This window comes from Acanthochromis polyacanthus, chromosome 3 (assembly GCF_021347895.1).
Source record: "Acanthochromis polyacanthus isolate Apoly-LR-REF ecotype Palm Island chromosome 3, KAUST_Apoly_ChrSc, whole genome shotgun sequence".
In the NCBI taxonomy this organism is placed as follows: Eukaryota; Metazoa; Chordata; class Actinopteri; family Pomacentridae; genus Acanthochromis; species Acanthochromis polyacanthus.
The window spans coordinates 28,614,509-28,639,677 of record NC_067115.1 but is presented as its reverse complement, the minus strand read 5'-3'; the positions used below and the strand labels follow the sequence as shown (position 1 = coordinate 28,639,677).

General features: G+C 38.7%; 2 protein-coding genes across 2 annotated transcripts in view; one reads left to right on the top strand and one right to left on the bottom strand.

Annotated features, from left to right (window-relative positions):
• psip1a (PC4 and SFRS1 interacting protein 1a) overlaps positions 1–23,254 on the top strand; it is a 259,251-nt gene extending 235,997 nt beyond the window's left edge. The window contains exon 18 of the mRNA XM_051945186.1: positions 22,771–23,254. Within this exon, the coding sequence (XP_051801146.1) occupies positions 22,771–23,239 (469 nt within the window). The 3' untranslated portion in view covers positions 23,240–23,254. The remainder of the gene's footprint in view (positions 1–22,770) is intronic.
• On the bottom strand, positions 9,147–15,933 carry hadh (hydroxyacyl-CoA dehydrogenase). The gene is made up of 8 exons (XM_022221687.2): positions 15,755–15,933; positions 12,526–12,654; positions 12,020–12,177; positions 11,594–11,720; positions 10,452–10,541; positions 9,709–9,781; positions 9,513–9,629; positions 9,147–9,408 (listed from the first exon to the last, which is right to left on the bottom strand). Exons 1-8 carry the CDS (start codon positions 15,869–15,871, stop codon positions 9,290–9,292), a joined length of 930 nt encoding a protein of 309 aa, XP_022077379.1. The 5' UTR covers positions 15,872–15,933; the 3' UTR covers positions 9,147–9,289.
• Positions 23,255–25,169: the final 1,915 nt, after the last annotated feature.

Below are 25,169 nucleotides of genomic sequence, written 5' to 3'. Positions count from 1 at the left end.
TCCCTTTTTTCTTTTAATCAGAAAACAAACAAAAAACTGATCTGAACTTTGTTTTATTGGTTTTTGCCAGCCTGAAAAACAGAAGTGACTGTGTCCTTGATTTCTAATCAACAAATGAGTGATTTAAGAAAGCTTTATTATTGGTTTTCTGTTCATGATTATTACGGAGGTTAATTCTCTTCATAATGTCATGTGTGCTTATTTTCTACTGAGTCCCATTTTGCACACGGGAAATAAAAGTAAGAAATGCCCAACATAGAAACAGGAACAGCAGTAAGACTTATTTTGAGGGTTGTTGTTAATAGATGACCTACTTCTATAAGAAATCACACACAAAACCTGACTCCTGTTGTTTTCCCCCCACACTCAAAAATGAAATAAATGAATGAACATGATACACAGACAGCAAAAGCCTCTGCAGATGAACCAGATTATATTATCCTTTAAGCAGTTTGCTTTTTTGATTAAACTTTGCAGGCCCTCTGCAGTGAAAACTAAGTTTTATGGGTTACTTTTTAACATGCCCATTTGGTGTTTTTTTTTGACAAATGATGAGCAAAATAAGCAGCCAATGCCAAGGCTAAGCATTTCCACCTCCAAACTGCAGTGTACCAATGACAGTCTCTAAAACATGAACCCAGTTATTTGGGGTTTCATATGCAAGAAAATCATCAGAACAATCCTTTCAACTTTCAGAATGGAGCTTTCTTTGTCATCATCTTTTCAGAATCAGCTTCCAGATCAAACACTTATGGCTGAATTACTCCAAAATTACAACTTGCCATTGTGTAACGCAGAGTAGTTTTACAGCTGAGTCTGATTCAAATGTGAGCTGGCAGTTAAATCTCTATTTTAAATCAAAAAGGGATTATTGTCATGAAAAAAGATCATTAACATATAACTTTGACACCGCATTTTTAAAAAAAACGCCTGGATTTAACTAAGCAAATAGGTAAGACAACCACATATATATGCTGTGGTCATGGAAAGGATGTTAATCTGTCTCAGAAGGGTCGAATTATTGGTCTGCATCAAGCAAAGTAAACAATCGAGGAAAAATCAGGATAAGAACCGTCCAACGCATCATGAAAACCTGAAGAATAGTGGTGAACCATCATCTTTGAGGAACAAATGTGGTCAGAACAAACTCTTAGATGATCGCAAGAAATCAACATTTGAACTCATGACTATAGTGAAAGTAAGAGCATTTTCACAAGAACAATGTGAAGGGAACTCAAAGGATTGGGACTAAACAGCTGTCGCTCCAAGAAAAACACGGATCAGTGAGGACAATCAGAAAAAAAAGGCTTCAGTTTGCTAGGTAGCATAAAGATTGGACTCTGGAGCAATGAAAGAAGGTCATGTGGTCTGATGAGTCCAGATTTACCCTGTTCCAAAGTGATGGGAGCATCACGGTAAGAAGAGAAGCAGATGAAATGATGCACTCATCATGTCTAGTGTCTACCAGCCTGTGGGGTTTAGGGTTATGATCTGGGGTCAGGTTCAACAACGTTATGTTCCCAAAGAATGAGGTCTACCTGAATACACTGAATGACCAGGGGCCTCATTTATAAAACATTGCGTAGGATCCATACTAAAAGTTTGCGTACGCTGAAAATCTGAAATGGGCGTATGCCCTTCACCCCTGATTTATAAAACTGTGCGTACGCACAGCTGCATGCAATTTCTTTATAAATCACACACCAGCTGGAAGATTGCACAGGTGGATCCACCTCACATTCCGCCCGCAACACACCCACATTTGACCATGAATGGTCAATGCAAAGTAACTCATGAATGTAGCTGTATATAAATAAGCTGCTGATCCTCGGCATTTTACGCAGCGCCGGCCGGCAGTGTTTTCACTGCTGTGCGTCAGGATGAATGAATCATGTGTTGACCCAGGTCACCCTGCCTCTAAATTTGTTATGATCATGTCCGATGCACAAATAATTTGTACACTGATTGAATGTACATTTTTTCGGTTCACATAGACAAATTCATTTTCACTCGGAGCCCTTACAGCAACATGAGTGCAGTCAGTTATGCCGATTACATTTGGGAAACCGGACATTGCTGCAAATTGCTGTTGATTGTTGGCCTGTTCACCCACAGTGTAAGGAAACCAGGGGCCTGTTTCACGAAGCAGGTTCACTGAAAATTCTGAGTTTCTCAACCCTGAAATGAGGGAAACTCAGAGTTTTCCATTTCACGAGGCGAGGAAACTTAACCCTGAGACAGAGGGGTAACTCTAGCCTGTTTCACAAAGAGGGGTAACTTAAACTCTCGGTCAGTTACCCCAGTAACAGACTCTATGACTCTAACCTGCTCGCCAGCAGGTTTATCTGAGAAAACCTCGAGTTTCTCTCCGTCTCCGCCCTCTTTCAGCCACACACGCTGTTTCATTTCCTCATTCATTCAGTAAGTAAGCGAGCGAGTTTTGGCGTAGAACAACTTTTATTAACGATCCAGTGGATAAAGGAGCAGCATTACTGCACAGATAATTAAATATTCGTCGGTAGATTGTTATCAGATCGAGCATAAATGTTCTCGCATTTCCGGACAATTATCGGTTTGAGCGGTACTGTTTCGTAATCGTTTCAAGTCCATAATCTACATAAACAACCTAATCCGTCCTTACATTTACATTACCAGCCGTAGTCATGCTCTCACATCCAGCAGATATTGTGTGTTGCGCTGCGGTTCTTTGCAAATGGACGTTTTTTTATGATGTCGGAGATGCAGAGTAAGGCAACTGTATGGAGGACATTCAGAAAAGTGCTCCTGGCCATGAAACGACTTTTACCATCATTGTAGTATTCCCTAGACATAAACCTGTCAGAGCGTCAAGGAGGAGTTCCACAGGATTGCAGGTGAATGATGTAGAGATCTGTTAAATTCATTTTAAATCATATTCTGTTAATGACATTGTGCTGCAGCCTCAGACTGGGATTAGTCATTTTATTTTCTTTTAGGATTTCCCAGTGTGATTGGCTGCATAGATGCACACACATCCCCATCACAGCTCCCTCTCACCATGAACAGGAAGTCCATTCACAGCGTAAATGTGCAGGTAGGCTACAGGTAGACTGACTACTGTTTCTAAATGTTAAAGACTGCATCATAGTTCAACATCTGTCATTCTCTGCACTGTCCAGATCATATGTGATGCTGCATGCATCATTTCTAATGTGGAGGCCAAGTGGTCTGGGTCTGTTCATGACTCCAGGATTTATGGAGAGTCTAACCTGAGCAACAGACTGCAGCATGGTCAGCAGCCTAAAGATTTTCACAATAGAATTCTCTTGTCTCCCTCCTTTAATATGCTCTGATGTATCCACTATACATTACAGGAGAGTTTGATGGCCTTCTGCTGGGTGACAGGGGTTACCATGCCAACCCAGGCTGATGACCTCATACCCTGACCCTGAACCAGGCCCCCCAACAGAACTTCAACCGGACTCACTGCAGGACCAGAGCCTGGGTGGAGATGACCATAGGCCTGCTGAAAGCCCGTTTCAGTGCCTACGTCTCCTCAGGGAGACCCCTGAGAGGGCCTGTGATATTACTGTGGCATGTGTTGTTCTTCATAATATTACTATTAGAGGAGAGCAACATCCTGCCCTACAAACTGAAGACCCAGATGATGAGCCCATCCACCTGCAGCTATCCAGGACAGCAGAGCAGTCAGAGACACCGTATGCAATAATCACTTTAGAGTTTAAGTCACCATCATCACCACCACAGCAAATAAAGACATGATCACATTTCATTCGCTCTTCTTCTGCAGTTTTAGATCCCATCATGACAGGATTTTAAATCTGCTGTTTAATTTGTTTTAACCTTGGTTAAAACAAGGCACTGTGTATATATATATACTCCTCTGTACTCAGCCACGTGCTTTTAAGATCACTTCATCTGTGTGTGTGTGTGTGTGTGTGTGTGTGTGTGTGTGTGTGTGTGTGTTGGAGTTGGAGATGGGGCGGGGACTGTTTTTAACATGTATAGCACTTTGTGCTGCAGTTTAATTGTATGAAAAAGTGCTCAATAAATAAAGTTTGATTTGATATATATATACACAGTGCCTTGTGAAAGTATTCGGCCCCCTTGAACTTTTCAACCTTTCGCCACATTTCAGGCTTCAAACATAAAGATATAAAATTGTAATTTTTTGTCAAGAATCAACCACAAGTGGGACACAATCGTGAAGTGGAACGAAATTTATTGGATATTTTAAACTTTTTTAACAAATAAAAACCTGAAAAGTGGGGCATGCAATATTATTATTATTATTATGTTATAACTACTGCCAAGTAATTCTGTTACTGTATAATTCAATAATCATGATATGAATAAGGTTTAAAGAACAAAATACAGGTTAATTAAGCATAACATACAGCTAAAACACAATACAAATATGACATTTATTCTGTAAGAGTATATCAAAATTAACATGTGTGGATTGCAAAGTTTGTTTACACTCTTAGAAACAGGAAAATATTTTGCTGTTCCAAAATCAATAATACCAGGGGTGGAAAGAGTACAAAAAATATTGTGGTTATGTAAAAGTATGGTTATTGTTATGCTTTAATTCTGTGTAAAAGGACAACTTGGCGCTACATAAAGCCACACAGGTAATGGTAAGGCTTTCTTAATAAAAGTTTCCCTACAGTACTGAGAATATTTAAACTTTTCTGTGTTTTAACCTCTTAAGATTATCGGGAGCACACAAATATGCTATTGTTCGATTCTAGATTATTCAAGTGGCAGGACTTACTTCAGTTACATACATTATTAGTTATGTTCAAAGTCAAAAACAAAGACTTTTTTTTGAAGTGTGATCTCACTTGTGTCTTAGGATAAATTTACTTGTATGACCCTAAAGTACTTCCTTACCAAAGGGGACCTTTGTATCATGATTTGAAGTCAAAAGTCGCTTAACCTCCCTACGAGAATATGGAAGCCAAAATATTTAAACAAAACACGAATAATAATTCAGAGTCTGGTATTGTTCGGGTTAGGAAACTTAGCTGGAGTAGAGGGGAGACGATAGACTGTATATACTGTACAGTCTATATAGTCTATGGTCTCCCCATAGACTGTGTGTGTGTGTGTACATATATATATATATATATATATATATATATATGTACACACACACACACACAGTCTATGGGGAGACCATAGACGGTGTATATATGAAGAGTTCATTTACAAAAACAGAACTCCGCTTTGATAAATTTTCAGAAAACTTTTTGTTTTATTCTTTACTTGAGATAATATCAAACTGAAGTTGAGTGGATTTGACTCAGTTGAAAAATACATGACAAAATAGAGAAAAAATAAATTATTAATTTTATTATTAATAAAAAAATGAGTTTTCTGAAAAGTTATAAAACGGAGTTACCTGTTTTTGCAAATAAACTCTCTCTCTCACTATATATATATATATATATATATATATATACAGTGCCTTGTGAAAGTATTCGGCCCCCTTGAACTTTTCAACCTTTCGCCACATTTCAGGCTTCAAACAAAGATATAAAATTTTAATTTTTTGTCAAGAATCAACAACAAGTGGGACACAATCGTGAAGTGGAATGAAATTTATTGGATATTTTAAACTTTTTAACAAATAAAAACCTGAAAAGTGGGGCGTGCAATATTATTCGGCCCCCTTGCATTAATACTTTGTCGCGCCACCTTTTGCTGCAATTACAGCTGCAAGTTGCTTGGGGTATGTCTATCAGTTTTGCACATCGAGAGACTGAAATTCTTGCCCATTCTTCCTTGCAAAACAGCTCGAGCTCAGTGAGGTTGGATGGAGAGCGTTTGTGAACAGCAGTCTTCAGCTCTGCCCACAGATTCTCCATTGGATTCAGGTCTGGACTTTGACTTGGCCATTCTAACACCTGGATACGTTTATTTGCCAACCATTCCATTGTAGATTTGGCTTTATGTTTTGGATCATTGTCCTGTTGGAAGATAAATCTCCGTCCCAGTCTCAGGTCTTTTGCAGACTCCAACAGGTTTTCTTCCACAATGGTCCTGTATTTGGCTCCATTCATCTTCCCATCAATTTTAACCATCTTCCCTGTCCCTGCTGAAGAAAAGCAGGCCCAAACCATGAGGCTGCCACCACCATGTTTGACAGTGGGGATGGTGTGTTCAGGGTGATGAGCTGTGTTGCTTTTACACCAAACATATCATTTTGCATTGTGGCCAAAAAGTTGGATTTTGGTTTCATCTGACCAGAGCGCCTTCTTCCACATGTTTGGTGTGTCTCCCAGGTGGCTTGTGGCAAACTTTAAACGAGACTTTTTATGGATATCTTTGAGAAATGGCTTTCTTCTTGCCACTCTTCCATAAAGGCCAGATTTGTGCAGTGTACGACTGATTGTTGTCCTATGGACAGACTCTCCCACCTCAGCTGTAGATCTCTGCAGTTCATCCAGAGTGATCATGGGCCTCTTGGCTGCATCTCTGATCAGTCTTCTCCTTGTTGGAGGTGAAAGTTTAGAGGGACGGCCGGGTCTTGGTAGATTTGCAGTGGTCTGATACTCCTTCCATTTCAATATGATTGCTTGCACAGTGCTCCTTGAGATGTTTAAAGCTTGGGAAATCTTTTTGTATCCAAATCCGGCTTTAAACTTCTCCACAACAGTATCTGGGACCTGCCTGGTGTGTTCCTTGGTCTTCATGATGCTCTCTGCACTTTAAACAGAACCCTGAGACTATCACAGAGCAGGTGCATTTATACGGAGACTTGATTACACACAGGTGGATTCTATTTATCATCATCAGTCATTTAGGACAACATTGGATCATTCAGAGATCCTCACTGAACTTCTGGAGTGAGTTTGCTGCACTGAAAGTAAAGGGGCCGAATAATATTGCACACCCCACTTTTCAGTTTTTTATTTGTTAAAAAAGTATAAAATATTCATTAAATTTCATTCCACTTCACAATTGTGTCCCAATTGTTGTTGATTGACAACTTTTTCAGGAAGTGCAACGTCGAAATGGAGGAGGAAACAAACATATTGATGTGAGTTCCACGTGCGTCCATTATTTCTCCCACGCCTTTGTCACACTGACAGAACATCACAAAAAGAGTGGTGTAAAAAGATAAATCAAAAGAAACAAATCTTCTTCTCTGCTGACATTTGATTTAATTGTGCACCCCCTGACACCTTAAAATTTGAACACAACTGACAGAATTCATTTATTCATTTATTCATTTGTTGGATTTGAAATGCCAGATAATAGGATTGGAAAACATGTCAGTGAAAAAAAAGTGGGATGCTTTCGTCTTCTGGAAGCAGCAGTGATCCTTGTTAGTTGCAACTTGTGTCACAGCGCTACAGCCATGCACAGAAGGCGTCTTTGTGTTACCATGGCGATGACGTCTTCCGTTTTCCGGTGAGGCGACAGGGCATCCCATTCCTGAGGATCGTATTTATACCCTCCCCCTTCAATAATAGGTGCCCTCCACAGCTGCGAGTGTGACTTCTTTTGGAGTGACACTCGGTAGTGTAGGGGGAGTGTGTAGGGGGCAGTTTGGGATTCAGCCTTAAAGTTAAAGCAGAAAGTTAACAAGGAAAGTTGAAAACCACCTTCTGATACCTGAAATCTCTGAGTTTTCACACAAAGAACACTTGAACATGTCAAACTGGTTCCATAGTAGAAACATCGCTGTAAAAACATCATATTATGGTGTGTTGCTCAAAAAACATTACAACCGGCTGTCTAGGGTCACCAAGGAGCAACAAAAACAGGACAAACTCAGGTTTCCAGGGGGTTAGGAGGCTATTTATTTGAAAGAGTAAGTTTACAACAACACAACATGTGAGCTGAAAAATCACAAAGTCTGTCTTTAGTTCAGCTGAAAATATTAGTTTTTGTCTTTTTTATTGACCAAACTTTTCAGGAAGTAGATGAAGAATAATTAAAGCGCTCATGTAGAAGTACAACTTATTTTGGATCCTTGTGGAGAGTTTAGTCTTAGAGTTTGTAAAGCTGTTGAGTTTGTAGAGTCACATGGATTGTTTTGACATTTAATAACAGAGTCCTGAAATAAAATTACAGTCGTGGATTTCTGTCATTTAGTCTGGACTAAACAAATAACAGCAGCATAAATCTCAAACATCATTATGAGGAGTCTGGATTGAGGTTTCTCACTTGATAATGATCAAAACATGAAATTTCGGTTGGTTTAAAGGAATATTCCACCTTAAATCTTTGAATGTTGACCTAAAAGGTTGGTTTCATGAAGTATTCCACCTACAAGGTCCTCACACATCCACCTTAAAGGAACATTCCACCAAAAATACCTGGACATGCACCTAAAATGTTGGTTTAACCGAGTATTCCATCCAAAATCCTCAGAGACCTGAGGGGCTGGTTAAAAGGAATATTCCACCTAAAACCTCAACTATAGACCCAAAAGAGTGGTTTACAAAAACTCCTTCAATGTGGACCCAAAAAGTTAGTATGGAGGAATATTCATGGAGGAATATAAATGTACAGCAGAGGATTAGAAAGGAGTGATTTTAATATTTAAATCAGTAAAGGTTTGGAGTCAAAATGATTAAAATTTTGATTTAAATAGATTTGTGTCAAATAATATTGTAGAGTCTCACTTAAATATATCCAAATTATTTTAGTGTATTTACATTTTATAGAATATTTGATTTCTTAATCTGAGTACTGTAGAGTCTGATCCTAAAATATTATGTCAATTTAAATAATATTGTAGTGCAGAGTAATGAACTTTAATCAGCTAAACTCACATAATATCACAGCACAATCTTAACCTGAACATTCATATTATTGAGGTAAATTTACATAAATCATGATATTCTAGAGTCTTAACTGGAATATTTCTAACATGAATCTTTTTGCATTGTGCTGATAAAAAAGAATAACCCGACTTTTAGATAATTATTTTCTGTGACTGTGAGACTAAATTCCTCCACATTCTGGAACTTTCCCTGCAACAGCTGTAGGAATAAAAAAAAACAGAAAATCTGTTCATTTCCACATTATGCACATTTATTCATATACCGTGAATTGTCCCGGTCCTCCTGATTAGCCACCCCACAAAGCAGTCAACACCTCTTACTCTACAAATGAAAACAGGCACCAAGTTTTTAAAGATTTATTTCATGAGATTTAATTGCTGAACACATTCGTTGATGTCATTTAGAAAACAGCTGATCTTTAGTGAGACAGCACAGGCACTGGGTGGCTTCATTTCCCAATTTTTGCAGTATATTTCCCCCATAAATTACTTGTACTTGTAGAAACCTTCTCCTGTCTTTTTGCCAAGTTTGCCCTCTGCAACCAACTTGTCCATCAATTCACTTGGGGCAAAAAGTGTGTTGTCAGGATCCATTTCTCTCCAACCTACAGGGAAATGAACTACAGGTTAATACCTCACTTTATTTGGTGGCTTTGTTTTTAAATTAAAGCCATATCATTTTAGATACTCTCTATGCACTTCTACTCACCATCCATGATGAACTTTATTGTGTCTAACCCGATGTAGTCAGAGAGCTCAAAGGGTCCCATGGGATAACCAACACCAAGTTTCATCGCGATATCAATGTCTTCTTTGGATCCATGACCTGAGGAAGTACACCATGCACAGGCATCAATTAAAAACTGTAAAACAATATTAAAGGGCACAAATCTGCGGACACATACCTCTCTCATACAACCGGACGGCCTCGTACAAGTAAGGAACAAACAGACGGTTTACGATGAACCCGGGGGTATCCTGAATAAAGACATGATGGATACACACTGATGAGAAAAAGCATGACCACTCCTGCATCTTTTTCTTCATGTGTCACCAGCACAGTTCTGAACAGACCTCCCAAGTGCCCTGGAGTATCTTTATGAAGACTTTAAAATATAGTTTCAGAGATGAATGGGATTCAGTCATCTAGACCAAGGAATCTGGCCATTTGTCCCACACCTAACACACTGACTACATAAAGGGACTGCTCACTTACAATCTACTGTATCAGACCTTGGTATGCTGCATTATTACAAGGTGACTGGATCGTCTGTCAGTCGTCATAATTTTTTTTATTTATTTAACCACATAAAGGACCCACTGAGATCGAGACCTCTTTCACAACGGTGACCTGGCCAAGAGAAGCACCAGCAAATGTCAAAGTAAACAAAAAACAGGCAGATAACAATAACAACAAACATTAAAATGTTCAGTACAAGTAATTAGATACATAAAATACAAGAGTCGTTTTTACAGTAATTTAAGAACATTGGCACTGTTCAAAGGATTTCTGTTGACGATATCTTAAAATAGAGCGGAAGGTCTCCAATGAAACAAATTTTGACAATTTCAGTTCAGATTAGGTGTATTAATGTATGTATTCTCTAAGAGACTGCAGTGACAGTGACATCAGGCGAAAAAACCTTACCTTGCAGGACACTGGTGTTTTTCCGAGCACTTTGCTGAAGTTCAAGAGTGAATCAAAAGTCTCTTGGCTTGTTGATGAGGTTCCAATGACCTGTTGAAGAAAAACACTTCAGCAACAGACCGAGTGGGTTTATTTCACTTTTAGGCCATTTATTGTAGTCATTAACACACAAGTCGATACTTATCATTAAAACTTGGGACATAAGGGTTACATTGATGCAAAGCACATAAAAATACTCCAAGAAATTGCACTACAACATGTACAACTGTAAAAATATGTGCTGGTGGACTCGCACAATGGTAGGTCTTAAAGGGTTAACCCTTTAGGAAAAAATGATGCGTCGACATTCATTTTCATATTCAAGGACTCAAACCACACTGTCCTGACTGTTAAATCCATTCAGTCACCACATCCTATTCCCACTGTGGACTTTACACTGTCTCACTTGATGTGGGTGAAAACATCGTTAATGGCCAAAACCTTCCATCACAGACAAAATTACCTGAAGAGAACGTGTGGAGGACTGGTTTCTTTATCAAACATGGCAGAAGGTTACTATGGAATCTTTGCCTAAAAATTCCTACCCCAGCTTTGTCTACTAAAACACTCAATTTTCTTTCCTAAGGGATACTGCCGACGCCATTTAATACATCTCTGGCTCCATGTGACACAAACAAAAGGCTGCACAAAGGCACTAAACCAATGAAACAATGAGGTTAATGAATGAATGACTTGTGTTATCACTTCCAAGGACACACTGTAGTACTTTGAATGCTGGCTTCATTGAACTTCTTCAAGTTTACAGCTGAGCATAGTAGCAGGATAGTGTTGCAGTTTTTTCCCCTCCCACTTCACCTGTAGAATCTCATCGATTAAGTTTTTGAGATGCACGTGGTTTTGTAAAAATCCCTTTAGAAAACTTGGTTAATGGTACTTAAGGAATAGTTTTTAAGAGTGGCATGTATAATAACATACATGTAAAAACATCCTCACAGGTCCTGTTAATCTCTTCTATTATTACTTCAGCTTGATGTTCTATCTGCATCACATCTGTTGCATTATTTTCTAGCACGCAAAAACATTTACCTGTACTGCCCCCTGTTAAATGACCCAGCAAATATAAAGGGAATGAGGGGCCCTACCTCTACAAGCTTCATCATAGGGACAGGATTGAAGAAGTGAAGGCCGCCGAACCTGTCCAGCCTGTTGGTGGTGCTGGAGATGTCAGAAATGGGCAGGGAGGACGTGTTGCTGGCAAAGATGGTGTGTCTGAAACAACACAGCCAGTGAGTAACACACGATAATCACTGCAGTTTAATACTTAAACAGAAACGTACCTTCCAGCGTTTTCTTTTTCAGTACATACGTTTCCTATTCTATCTCAAATGAGCACTTTAAAATGAAAAGGATTTGGAATTAAATACAAATCCATTATGTGAATTGAAATAGTTGGAACCAAAAACATGTTGTAGACATACTAGCAGGCAACATGTAACATGTAAAAACCCTCACAATTAGTGTCTAGCTGGTACGAAGTCACGAAGTAAGAGTCCAGGACGAGGACTTACGCTGGTGCCAGCTTGTCAAGGCGACTAAAAAGATCCTGTTTGATTTTTAGATTTTCCACAATAGCCTCCAACACAAGATCTGAGCTCTTAACTGCAGATCCAGCATCTGTTGAGGTCGACACATTCTTCAGGACTTTCTGGATGAACTCTTCACCTGCCTGTTAACAAACGACACACAATTTGAGTGCACACATTTCATACTATTGACTTACAACTATCATTCACAAGTTTGGGGTCACTTAGAAATGTCCTTATTTTTGAAAGAAAAGCTTTTTTCCCCCTATGAAAATAACATTAACTCAATCAGAAATACAGTGGTAATGCTACACTGTGTTAGCTAATCATATTGAAAGGGTAATTGATGATTAGAAAACCCTTGTGCAAATATGTTTGCACATGAATAAAAGTGTGAGTTTTCATGGAAAACATGAATTTGCCTGGGTGACCACAAACTTTTAAATGCTAGTGTTTATAATCCTTTGCTTTGCTGATCTACTGCGTCTCACCTCTGGCTTGTCAGCAAACTTCTTCTTGACCACTCTTTTCAGGCTCCCTTCGATTGTTTTGATAGACTTTTTAAGGATGTCGTCAGATGTGTCCACCAGAGTCACCGAGTGGCCAGTTGAAGCAGCAACCTTACGGAGAGAAATCAAGATTGCTTGAAACACAGCTGATGGTGTGAGGGATTTTTAGGTAGAAGCAAACAGATAGAAGCTCTTTCCATGTGATTGCTACTCATGTCTACAACAGACACAATTAGCAACACGTTTCAATAGCTAAAACTACAAATGGACCTGAAAATTAGAGCCCGACTTACTCACTGGCCCACTAACTTATCAATCAGTTTAGGCGTGTCACAGATATATTGGAAAATAAATTCATTTTTAAACAACATAATGCATGAAAAAGAAATTTGGAATAAAGTAAAATGGTGTTGTCACACTCCACTCTCATTGCAGCACATGCAGCAAGCAGCTGTGACATGCATATCACAGCTGAGCAGACGATGGGGAGTCAAGCAGTTACAGTAAACTGCTAACTGGTTTGTGAAACATACTGCTGGAAAATTAATTTCAAAAACACTCCATTATCATCCCCGTTTAACTGTCTTGTCAATCATGATTGACTTAGCTAGCCAAAAAGAGTTTGTCAGTGAAGTAAATTTTACAGCAGACAAAGGTTACCATTAGAGCATCTCTTCTTATTAGGTCTGAATATTAGCAGACAGCTGCATAGTGGTGGTTTGTGTCTGTAGTATGTAGCTTCTCTCATAGCTTGTCAGCTAAGTTGTTAATGAGTTAGCATTGAAGCCCATTCTCCCTATACAGGGTAACATTTCAGTGAGTCTAGTCTGGCTTAGTCGGACCATTCTGTACTATAGAGTTGCAGTTTGATTATTCTGTAGTACACAGCTGCAGTACCACCATTCTGTACTACAGAGATGCAGTATAACTATTCTATAGTACAGAATGGTCTGACTGCTCCTCACTATCATTCTGCTATGGGGGGAGGGGAGGGGTGCTCTGCCTTGATTGGATTTCTTAGAAGTTATTGGATAACTTATATGGCACCATTAATTCTTAGCTAGGTTTTTACAAAGGGTTGCCATGTACCAAATAAGCTGCAGCCACCACAGCCACCGCTAATATTTACATAATGTTCATAACTTGCAGTTTGACAAACCATCCAAACTAAACAACCCAATTCACTGCATGCAAAGTTCAAATTAAAAAAATGTTAAAGTTTAACTGCATGCGACATTTAAACCGGTTTTACACTGTACACACAGATATTTTACATTGTACAGTCATGTCTCGACTCGGCAGTTGTAACACAGTGACGGGTAGCTTTGTAACATTTTGATAAAAGCTGCAAAGTTTTATTCAAACAGTAAAACCAGAGCTGTGTACTACACTGCTCAAAAAAAATTAAAGGAACACTTTGAAAATACATCATATTTCAATACGGGAAAAAAAACTAACTGGATATTAGCATTGATATGGACTGGTTAATGTGTTAGGAATGAAAAGATGCCACATTGTTTGATGGGAATGAAAATTATCAACCCCCCCCCAGGAGGGCTAAATTCAAGACACCCCAAAATCAAAGTGAAAAACTGATGTGGCAGGCTAGTCCATCTTGCTGAAATTCCTTGGCAGCAACTCAAAATGGTATTCAGTAGTTTGTATGGCCTCCATGTGCTTGTATGCATGACTGACGATGCCGGGACAAGCTCTGAATGAGACGACGGATGGTGTCCTGGGGTATCTCCTCCCAGAACTGGACCAGGGCATCACTGAGCTCCTGGACAGTCTGAGGAGCAATCTGATGGTGCCGGATGGAACAAAACATAATGTTCCAAAGGTGCTCTATTGGATTCAGGTCAGGTGAGCATGGGGGCCAGCGAATGGTATCAGTTCCTTCATCCTCAGGAACTGCATGAGTTCTCTTACCACATAAGACTGGGCATTGTCGTGCACCAGAAGGAATCCAGGACCACTGCACCAGTGTAGGGTCTGACAATGGATCCAAGGATTTCATCCTGATACCTAAAGGCAGTCAGAATGCCATTGTCCAGCCTGTAGAGGTCTGTGCGTCCCTCCATGGATATGCCTCCCCCCCACACCATCACTGACCCACCACCAAACCGGTCATGCTGAACAATGTTACAGGCAGCATAACGTTCTCCATGTCATCTCCAGACCCTTTCATGTCTGTCACATGCGCTCAGGGTGAACCTGCTCTCATCTGTGAAAAGCACAGGGCACCAGTGGTGGACTTGCAAATTCCTGTGTTGCCAGCCGAGCTCCATGGTGCCGGTCAGCGAGCACAGCGGGCACTAGAGGACGCTGGGCCCTCAGACCACTCTCATTACATCTCTTTCTGATTGTTTGATCAGAGACATTCACACCAGTGGTCTGCTGGAGGTCATTTTGTAGAGCTATTGCAGTGCTCATCCTAGTCCTCCTTGCACAAAGGAGCAGATACCTGTTCTGCTGATCAGTTGAGGACCTTCAACAGCCCTGTCAAGCTCTCCCAGACTAACTGCCTGTCTCCTGGAATCTCCTCCATGCGCTTGAGAATGTGCTGGGCAACACAGCAAACCTTCTGGCAATGGCATGTATTGATGTGCCATCCTGGAGGAGTTGGACTGTCTGTGGAACCTCTGTAGGGTCCAGGTATCGCCTCATGCTACCAGTAGTGACACTTACCCTAGCCAAATGCAAAACTAGTGAAAAATAGTCAGAAAAGATTAGGAAGGGAAAAAATGTCACTGGCCTTCACCTGTAAACTCATTCCTGTTTTGGGGGTTGTCTCATTGTTACCCCTTTAGTGCACCTGTTGTTAATTTTATGAACACCAAAGCAGCTGAAACTAACTAAAAAGCCCCTCAGTTACTTACTTGACCAGATCAGTATCCCACATGTTTCACTGATTTGATGCAATACTTAGATTAAAAAGTGTTCCTTTAATTTTTTGAGCAGTGTATTTAGCAGCAGGTACTGCTAGCTCAATGAAGTGTGTTTACTGCTAACGGACAAGGAAATGGAGTTAAAAAACACTCCAGGTGAGCAGTGAAAACAAAGCGTGAATGAGACCTGTTTACTAAGTGATATTTAGCTTCTTAAAAAATAAATACTACATATCACGACAGCTGTCAGACCAGTGCAGCAGCTAGAAGTAGCTTGCTAGCTGCTAGCTTCATGGCTAAAGCTGACGCGTTTCGTCGCTTACTTGTGCGATTCCTGCACCCATCTGTCCCCCTCCGATGATCGTAACTTGTTTAATGACCACATTTCTGACAGCCGAAGACGAAAAACCTCTGCGGATCTGATGAGCGAAGAAAGCCATGATGTGTGGACGACCCGCCGTGTGTCCGCCGTGTGTCGCGGGAGCGCGCACAGCTGAAGCGATATATGGGGCAAAGTGCAGCTGGAGTCCACGAAGAAGAGGATGGACTGATCTTCATCAGGGATTATAAAGGAAACATACTGATGAGTTGGTGAATGTAAATTGGCACAAAGATATTTTGATGTGACATAAAAGGGGAGCACAGCTGGGCCTAATAACAGTAATGATGGTCCTATTGTTGCAGTGAATGTAGCATAGGCAGTTTTTGCAGAGTCCTGTGTTGCACAAGTGTTATTTTTAATTTAACCTTTATTGAACAAAGTAGGTCAATTGAGAAACAGCGGCCAAGAGGCAGCATGAAAAGTAGATGGGTCATTAAAGAATTGGGGGACATTTTACTTCCCACCCATCAAATTTCAGTCCATGTAAAAAAAATACCAAAACATGGAGTTGTTTCCTGCATTCTGGTGGATTTTTATTCACCGATTTGTGGCTTGTCTGCATCAGTAAATCGTGGAAATGTTTTCATTTGTAAAAAAAGACAACAAAAAATGTAGGCACCAGCTGACAGTTCAAAATATAGTGGAGTATAATGTTCATTTGTATTTTTTTTTAAAAATATTAACTGTCTGGTTGATCACCTCTTCTCACAAACAAACAAGTAAAAACTGTAAGCTTCCAGCAGCTGAGAAAAAATGCTTTAAAAATAACAGTCACACTTTAAAATACTTTAAATAACAATGACGAAAGTACAATTACTAGCCTTAAATTTACATATGCATATTTTTAAAAAATGTGTTAATGTAAAAGCAATAAAATTACCCATAAATATGGTAAAATAGTTTGATAATATAAATAATCTGAAATATTACTGCAGTATTTAGTGCTAATATTAGTTTAAATACTGTTGGAAACTAGTAATTTAGCTCACAATTATGGGAATATATTGTTCATTTTAAGTCACATGCAGTATGAAATTTTGCATGTGGCTTTACATATAAGTCTATTACATTTGACAGATCTTTAATATTAAAAAGCACGTCGATCTCAAAATGTGGTATTCATAGTTTCAGCTGTGCGCGTTCCCGCGACGGGCATGCACCAGATGAAGGACAGGCGGCACTGCGCAAGTCTGGAGGTCACATGATCATATTTACGATCACTGACCGTTGAACTGCATCTATTTGACAAACGAATAAACAAACAGACAACATTTCTCGTTTTATAGATTAAAAATTATCAACCTATCTATCTATCTATCTATCTATCTATCTATCTATCTATCTATCTATCATCTCCATCTATAAATGACTGAAACACAATCACTATTTTCCAATCGGGCTTTGAAAGTTGATTTATTACTAAAGTAATCTACATTTTTAAAATTACCTAAATATCGAACAGTTTTTTTTCAACACACAATTAATTGTAGTAATATTGTGATACCATTTGTTACTTTCACAACAAAACTAGTATTTCCTTTAAACAAACGTGCAAACACATGGCCTGCAGAGGGCATACTTCTTTGTTTAGATACTTTATGCCACTTGAACGGAATATTTTACAAAAAAAATGTTCAAAAATAACAACACAAAATAGTCAAGCCCTGCATTCAAATGATTATTTTATCAATTTGTTTCTCTAAAAGTCCCGTACAAAGGCCCCTGACAACATGACATCGTTTTACATTCTCTCATTTCTAGCACCTTTTCAAGTAGAATTGACTTGAACTTGCATTGGGAGAACAATCTACAACAATGTGGCATATTTTATAAAAGCATAGTATCATCTTAACTGCCACAGTTAATTGAATAAAAGGACCAACACATTTTCCAGAATATGAAATAAATGAATTAAGTTATTCATTATACAACAGAATCACGTTAGAACAGTGTTTGTTATTAAAATTGGTGGAGCTGAAGCAAGTTTTAGTAACTTTATACACATTTGTGTAGAATAACTGAGCAAAACAGACAGTCGTTGATGAACTGATCGCATTGTGTATATGAAACCAGAAACTGTAGTGAGCAAAATAGCTGTAAAGTATACGGAATGGAGTGCAACATTTCCTCTTAAAAATAAGTAAGCAAGTACTTGGTCAAATGTGCTTACTGTTCACCTTGGGTTAATCTGTAATTATAGATGTCAGATATGTTACTCATTATTTATACTCCATCCATCCATCATCTATACACCACTTAATCCTCATTAGGGTCATGGGGTGCTGGAGTCTATCCCAGCTGACTTAGGGTGAAGGCAGGGGACATCCTGGACAGGTCGCCAGTCTATCACAGGGCTACATGTAGAGACAAAAAAATCACATTTGCATTCACACCTGCAGACAATTTAGAGTTACCAATTAACCTCAGCATGTTTTTGGACTGTGGAAGGAAGCCAGAGAACCTGGAGAAAACCCTCGCATGCACAGGGAGAACATGCAAACTCAGAAGGCCGAGATGTAAACCGGGGATCTTCTAGCTGCAAGGCCACAGTGCTACCCATCAAGCCACTGTACAGCCCTATTATTTACACTCATTATGTATCAAATGTCAGGAAATAAATAAAGGAAGCATAAATAAACAATGGTATTGACTCATTGTTAATATAATCACTGACCAAAATCCTAAATTTTTCATTGCACTCAGTACTAGTAATATGTTTAACTTTGTCAGGGGTGTCAAACATGCAGCCCGCGGGCCAAAACCAACCCGTCAGAATGTCCAATCTGGGCCGCAGGATGACTTTGCAAAGAACAAAAATTACAGAGAAGACATTAACTGTAAATTTGTAAAACTATAAATTTAAATAATTTCTAGACCATGACAAGTTGTTTGATCAGAAAGTAAAACACTAGATTGTTGAGTTCTAGACACTCTGTGATCTGTAAGTTGTAACGAGTAAACTGAGGCATAATGTTGTTGAAATTGCCCTTACTTTTCTTACGAAATGTCAGGTTGTTCATAATGTTTTGTCAAAAGATTTTTCAGTAAGTGTGAACATTCTCAAAATGTATTTGCACTTTCTTGCTCTCAAACAAAGGGGGAAATTTGGAGTTGTTGTTATTTATAGGTTATTATGCTCTGATGTTATTGTTCACTTGAGATCAAATTGGGCTGAATGTGGCTCCTGAACAATGTAATCTGCTTAAGTTATTTATTTGTTACACACAGTGTAATATAATATAATATCTATTAATTCTGACTTAAAATGTAATGTTGTTATGACATTAAAGCCTGACAGATACAATATATTTCAGTAGACGTTGACCAACTACAGTAGAAGTCAGTCTGTACTTACTATCCAATTGGAAAAATAAATAAAAATCATCATTTCTAGTAGAAAAAGCTATCCTGGGGCAAAAGTGGTTGTTTGTTACTGGTTCTGATAGATAAAGCATGTTGACAAGTGTAAAAAAATAAATAAAAAAAAAAGGCTGAGAAAATCCCCACGTTTGTACGTAGAGACCTTATTCACTGTACAGTACTTCATAAAAAGGGCCACAATGCCCTCTACTGGTGCAAAAACAAACTACACTTTAGAACGTGTATTCTTTAAATGCTGTTTTTCAGGAATTACGATTAAAGAGTGCGATTTAAATTGTGATAATTAAGATTGTGATTCAGTTCCACTCTGGCTTTGTTATGATTACAGACCTGTAACGTTTCTCAGCTACAGATTAAATACATCTGTGTCAAGTTTCTTTGCACTGAGCTACATATTTGTCCTGATGAAAAAATACATGAAATTCTCCACAAAGCTGCAACAATTCGACCCCTAAAAGTCCTAATATTATAAAATAAAATAAAAAAAAATGAGCAAAAACTATAGACTCATTAACCAAGATATATTAAGGCCATTATTATTACAATATTATATTTTATTATTTAAGATTTAAAAACTCGTACATCAAGTCTGTAAGGAAATATGTTTTGAAATGCCCAAGCAGAAAAATAAACTCTTTTATATATTATATGGAAAGTTATGTGTGTTAATGTCTACACAGTAGTTAAAATAATAGAACAAGAACTGACAAAAAAAACATCAGTAAAGAAAATCACTTGATGTCTTTCGAAATCAAAGGCATCTGACATAATAATACTGATTTCATTATGTAAGTACCCCATCAACAAAAAATGTAAAGAATATTAAATGTTGACAGTTCTGAGACTTCATTGTGCATTGGGGACATTTCTGTATTTCATCAGCATTCATAATTACTTTTGGAGAAATAATTTGCAACTTAAGATAAAAATATTTACACTACAGTTCAAAAGTTTGGGGTCACCCAGACAATTTCATGTTTTCCATGAAAACTTACACGTTTATTCATGTGCTAACATACCTGCACAACTGTTTTTTAATCATCAGTTATCCTTTAAACACCATTAGCTAACACAATGTAGCATTAGAACACAGGAGTGATGGTTGCTGGAAATGTTCCTCTGTACCCCTATGGAGATATTCCATTAAATAGTCATTTACCACAATAACATTGTCCATGCTGGATTTCTGATTCATTAAGTGCTATGTTCTCTGAAAAAAAAAAACTTTCAAAAATAAGGCCATTTCTAAGTGACCCCAAACTTTTGAACGGTAGAGTATGTGCAATAATATAACACATTGATTAACCCCATCAGGCACCTCACTGCTGAACCACCACCACCATCTCCCAGTGCACTGGTCTCCCCCATAGAATGAGTATATAGTAGACGGTGTATGTATGTATATACACTGCTCAAAAAATTAAAGAAACACTTTTTAATCTAAGTACTGCATCAAGTTAGTCAAACATGTGAAATACTGATCTGGTCAAGTAAGTAGCAGAGGAGGTTTTTACTCAGTTTCAGCTGCTTTGGTGTTCATAAAATTAACAACAGGTGCACTAAAGGGGTAACAATGAGACAACCCCCAAAACAGGAATGAGTTTACAGGTGAAGGCCACTGACATTTTTTCCCTTCCTAATATTGTCTGACTGTTTTTCACTAGTTTTGTATTTGGCTAGGGTAAGTGTCACTACTGGTAGCATGAGGCGATACCTGGACCCTACAGAGGTTCCACAGACAGTCCAACTCCTCCAGGATGGCACATCACTGTGTGCCATTGCCAGAAGGTTTGCTGTGTTGCCCAGCACAGTCTCAAGCGCATGGAGGAGATTCCAGGAGACAGGCAGTTAGTCTGGGAGAGCTGGACAGGACCGTAGAAGGTCCTCAACCGATCAGCAGGACAGGTATCTGCTCGTTTGTGCAAGTAGGAACAGGCTGAGCACTGCAATAGCTCTACAAAATGACCTCCAGCAGACCACTGGTGCGAATGTCTCTATCAAACAATCAGCAAGAGATGTAATGAGAGTGGTCTGAGGGCCCAGCGTCCTCTAGTGGGCTCTGTGCTTGCTGATCGGTACCGTGGAGCTTGGTTGACATTTGCCATAGAACACAGGAATTGGCAGGTCCACCACTGGCGCCCTGTGCTTTTCACAGATGAGAGCAAGTTCACCCTCAGCAAATGTGACAGACGTGACAGAGTCTGGAGATGCTGTGGAGAACGTTCTGCTGCCTGCAACATCCTCCAGCATAACCGGTTTGGCAGTGGATCAGTGACGGTGTGGGGTGGCATTTTTTTGGAGGGCCGCACAGCAGGGGCGTCACCAGACCTAATACTGTACTGGGGCACACCTGGGGCACAAAGCATTCATGAGAGTGCGCAAAGTGTGCGAGAAAAAAAACATATTCAGCACTTATTCACATAAAAAAACCTAAATAGCTCTTTAAACCATTGAATAATATCAGACTATGTTGTTGTCTTGATCTTTGATTAACCATCTGAAATGTACTGCGGTAATGCATTTGGCCTACTTGTGCACTTTACTCTCGACTTCTAAACCATTACTGACAAATGCAAATAGGAAGAGCAATGAATCTTTTTGAAATATTTATTTCAGTAAACATCTGCAAATTGAACATTTACAATGTAAAAAATAAAATAAAATAAAGCACCCCAAAATCTCTGGGTTCTTTAATTTCCATAGTAGAAGAATAAATGAACAACTGTTGTGTGTCACTTCAGGCAATCATTTTTTGGGGAGTAAACTGTAACGTCTTGTTTTCATTTTTTGCAAAGTGGTCAATCACTTGGCTGTGGCTTAACTTGGAAAGTTCCTCTCTCTCCACTGACATGATGGCAAGATGGTGAAGCCTATCCTGCCCCATTGTGCTTCTCAGCCAAGTGTGGAGCCGTCTCAGCACACTGAACGTCCGTTCACAAGTGCAGCTGGACACTGGGATGGTCAGAGCTATCTGAATGACCTGTGTCAAGGTTGGGAACATGACTTGATCCAGCAAGCTGGATCAAGTCATATATATATATATATATATATATATATATATATACATATGCTTAGAAGAGTTATGCTGAGAAGAGTAAAGAGGAAAAGAAACCCAAATTAGGGGAAAAGTGGGGCACACAGAGTTCACACAAATCAACAAAAATCTGAAAATTTCCAGTATTATTTACAGGTGATATACAGTGCCTTGTGAAAGTATTCGGCCCCCTTGAACTTTTCAACTTTTCGCCACATTTCAGGCTTCAAACATAAAGATATAAAATTTTAATTTTTTGTCAAGAATCAACAACAATTGGGACACAATCGTGAAGTGGAACGAAATTTATTGGCTATTTCATACTTTGTTAACAAATAAAAAACTGAAAAGTGGGGTGTGCAATATTATTCGGCCCCTTTACTTTCAGTGCAGCAAACTCACTCCAGAAGTTCAGTGAGGATCTCTAAATGATCCAATGTTGTCCTAAATGACTGATGATGATAAATAGAATCCACCTGTGTGTAATCAAGTCTCCGTATAAATGCACCTGCTCTGTGATAGTCTCAGGGTTCTGTTTAAAGTGCAGAGAGCATCATGAAGACCAAGGAACACACCAGGCAGGTCCCAGATACTGTTGTGGAGAAGTTTAAAGCCGGATTTGGATACAAAAAGATTTCCCAAGCTTTAAACATCTCAAGGAGCACTGTGCAAGCAATCATATTGAAATGGAAGAAGTATCAGACCACTGCAAATCTACCAAGACCCGGCCGTCCCTCTAAACTTTCACCTGGAACAAGGAGAAGACTGATCAGAGATGCAGCCAAGAGGCCCATGATCACTCTGGATGAACTGCAGAGATCTACAGCTGAGGTGGGAGAGTCTGTCCATAGGACAACAATCAGTCGTACACTGCACAAATCTGGCCTTTATGGAAGAGTGGCAAGAAGAAAGCCATTTCTCAAAGATATCCATAAAAAGTCTGGTTTGAAGTTTGCCACAAGCCACCTGGGAGACACACCAAACGTGGAAGAAGGTGCTCTGGTCAGATGAAACCAAAATGGAACTTTTTGGCCACAATGCAAAATGATATGTTTGGCATAAAAGCAACACAGCTCATCACCCTGAACACACCATCCCTACTGTCAAACATGGTGGTGGCAGCCTCATGGTTTGGGCCTGCTTTTCTTCAGCAGGGACAGGGAAGATGGTTAAAATTGATGGGAAGATGAATGGAACCAAATACAGGAGCATTCTGGAAGAAAACCTGTTGGAGTCTGCAAAAGACCTGAGACCGGGACGGAGATTTATCTTCCAACAGGACAATGATCCAAAACATAAAGCCAAATCTACAATGGAATGGTTCATAAATAAACGTATCCAGGTGTTAGAATGGCCAAGTCAAAGTCCAGACCTGAATCCAATGGAGAATCTGTGGGCAGAGCTGAAGACTGCTGTTCACAAACGCTCTCCATCCAACCTCACTGAGCTCAAGCTGTTTTGCGAGGAAGAATGGGCAAGAATTTCAGTCTCTCGATGTGCAAAACTGATAGAGACATACCCCAAGCGAATTGCAGCAAAAGGTGGCGCTACAAAGTATTAATGCAAGGGGGCCGAATAATATTGCACGCCCCACTTTTCAGGTTTTTATTTGTTAAAAAAGTTTAAAATATCCAATAAATTTTGTTCCACTTCACGATTGTGTCCCAATTGTTGTTGATTCTTGACAAAAAATTAAAATTTTATATCTTTGTTTGAAGCCTGAAATGTGGCGAAAGGTTGAAAAGTTCAAGAGGGCCGAATACTTTCACAAGGCACTGTATATATATATATATATATATATATATATAGTGAGAGAGAGAGTTTATTTGCAAAAACAGGTAACTCCGTTTTATAACGTTTTAGAAAACTCATTTTTTATTAATAATAAAATTAATAATTTATTTTTCTCTATTTTGTCATGTATTTTTCAACTGAGTCAAATCCACTCAACTTCAGTTTGATATTATCTCAAGTAAAGAATAAAACAAAAAGTTTTCTGAAAATTTATCAAAGCGGAGTTCTGTTTTTGCAAATGAACTCTTCATATATACACCGTCTATGGTCTCCCCATAGACTGTGTGTGTGTGTACATATATATATATGTATATATATATATATATATGTACACACACACAGTCTATGGGGAGACCAGAGACTATATAGACTGTACAGTATATACAGTCTATCGTCTCCCCTCTACTCCAGCTAAGTTTCCTAACCCGAACAATGCCAGACTCTGAATTATTATTAGTGTTTTGTTTAAATATTTTGGCTTCCATATTCTAGTAGGGAGGTTAAGCGACTTTTGACTTCAAATCATGATACAAAGGTCCCCTTTGGTAAGGAAGTACTTTAGGGTCATACAAGTAAATTTATCCTAAGACACAAGTGAGATCACACTTCAAAAAAAAGTCTTTGTTTTTGACTTTGAACATAACTAATAATGTATGTAACTGAAGTAAGTCCTGCCACTTGAATAATCTAGAATCGAACAATAGCATATTTGTGTGCTCCCGATAATCTTAAGAGGTTAAAACACAGAAAAGTTTAAATATTCTCAGTTTAAATATTCTCTGATTTTGGAACAGCAAAATATTTTCCTGTTTCTAAGAGTGTAAACAAACTTTGCAATCCACACATGTTAATTTTGATATACTCTTACAGAATAAATGTCATATTTGTATTGTGTTTTAGCTGTATGTTATGCTTAATTAACCTGTATTTTGTTCTTTAAACCTTATTCATATCATGATTATTGAATTATACAGTAACAGAATTACTTGGCAGTAGTTATAACATAATTTAAGCACAATGTATACCTTCATATGCCTTATTTATTTTGAGATGCAAATATTTTTGCATGACTTCGTGCAGTTACAGATTAATAGTGCTTAAATGGTTTTACTCAAATCAATTCAGCATTTGTACACACAGCAATTAC

Coding starts and splice junctions, on each gene's coding strand:
- hadh (XM_022221687.2), bottom strand. CDS start 15,871: ATGGCTTTCTTCGCTCATCAGATCCGCAGAGGTTTTTCGTCTTCGGCT. Junction 12,178..12,525: donor AGTTTGCTGACAAGCCAGAG/GTGAGACGCAGT, acceptor GTTTGTTAACAG/GCAGGTGAAGAGTTCATCCA. Junction 11,721..12,019: donor CTTGACAAGCTGGCACCAGC/GTAAGTCCTCGT, acceptor GTGTTGTTTCAG/ACACACCATCTTTGCCAGCA.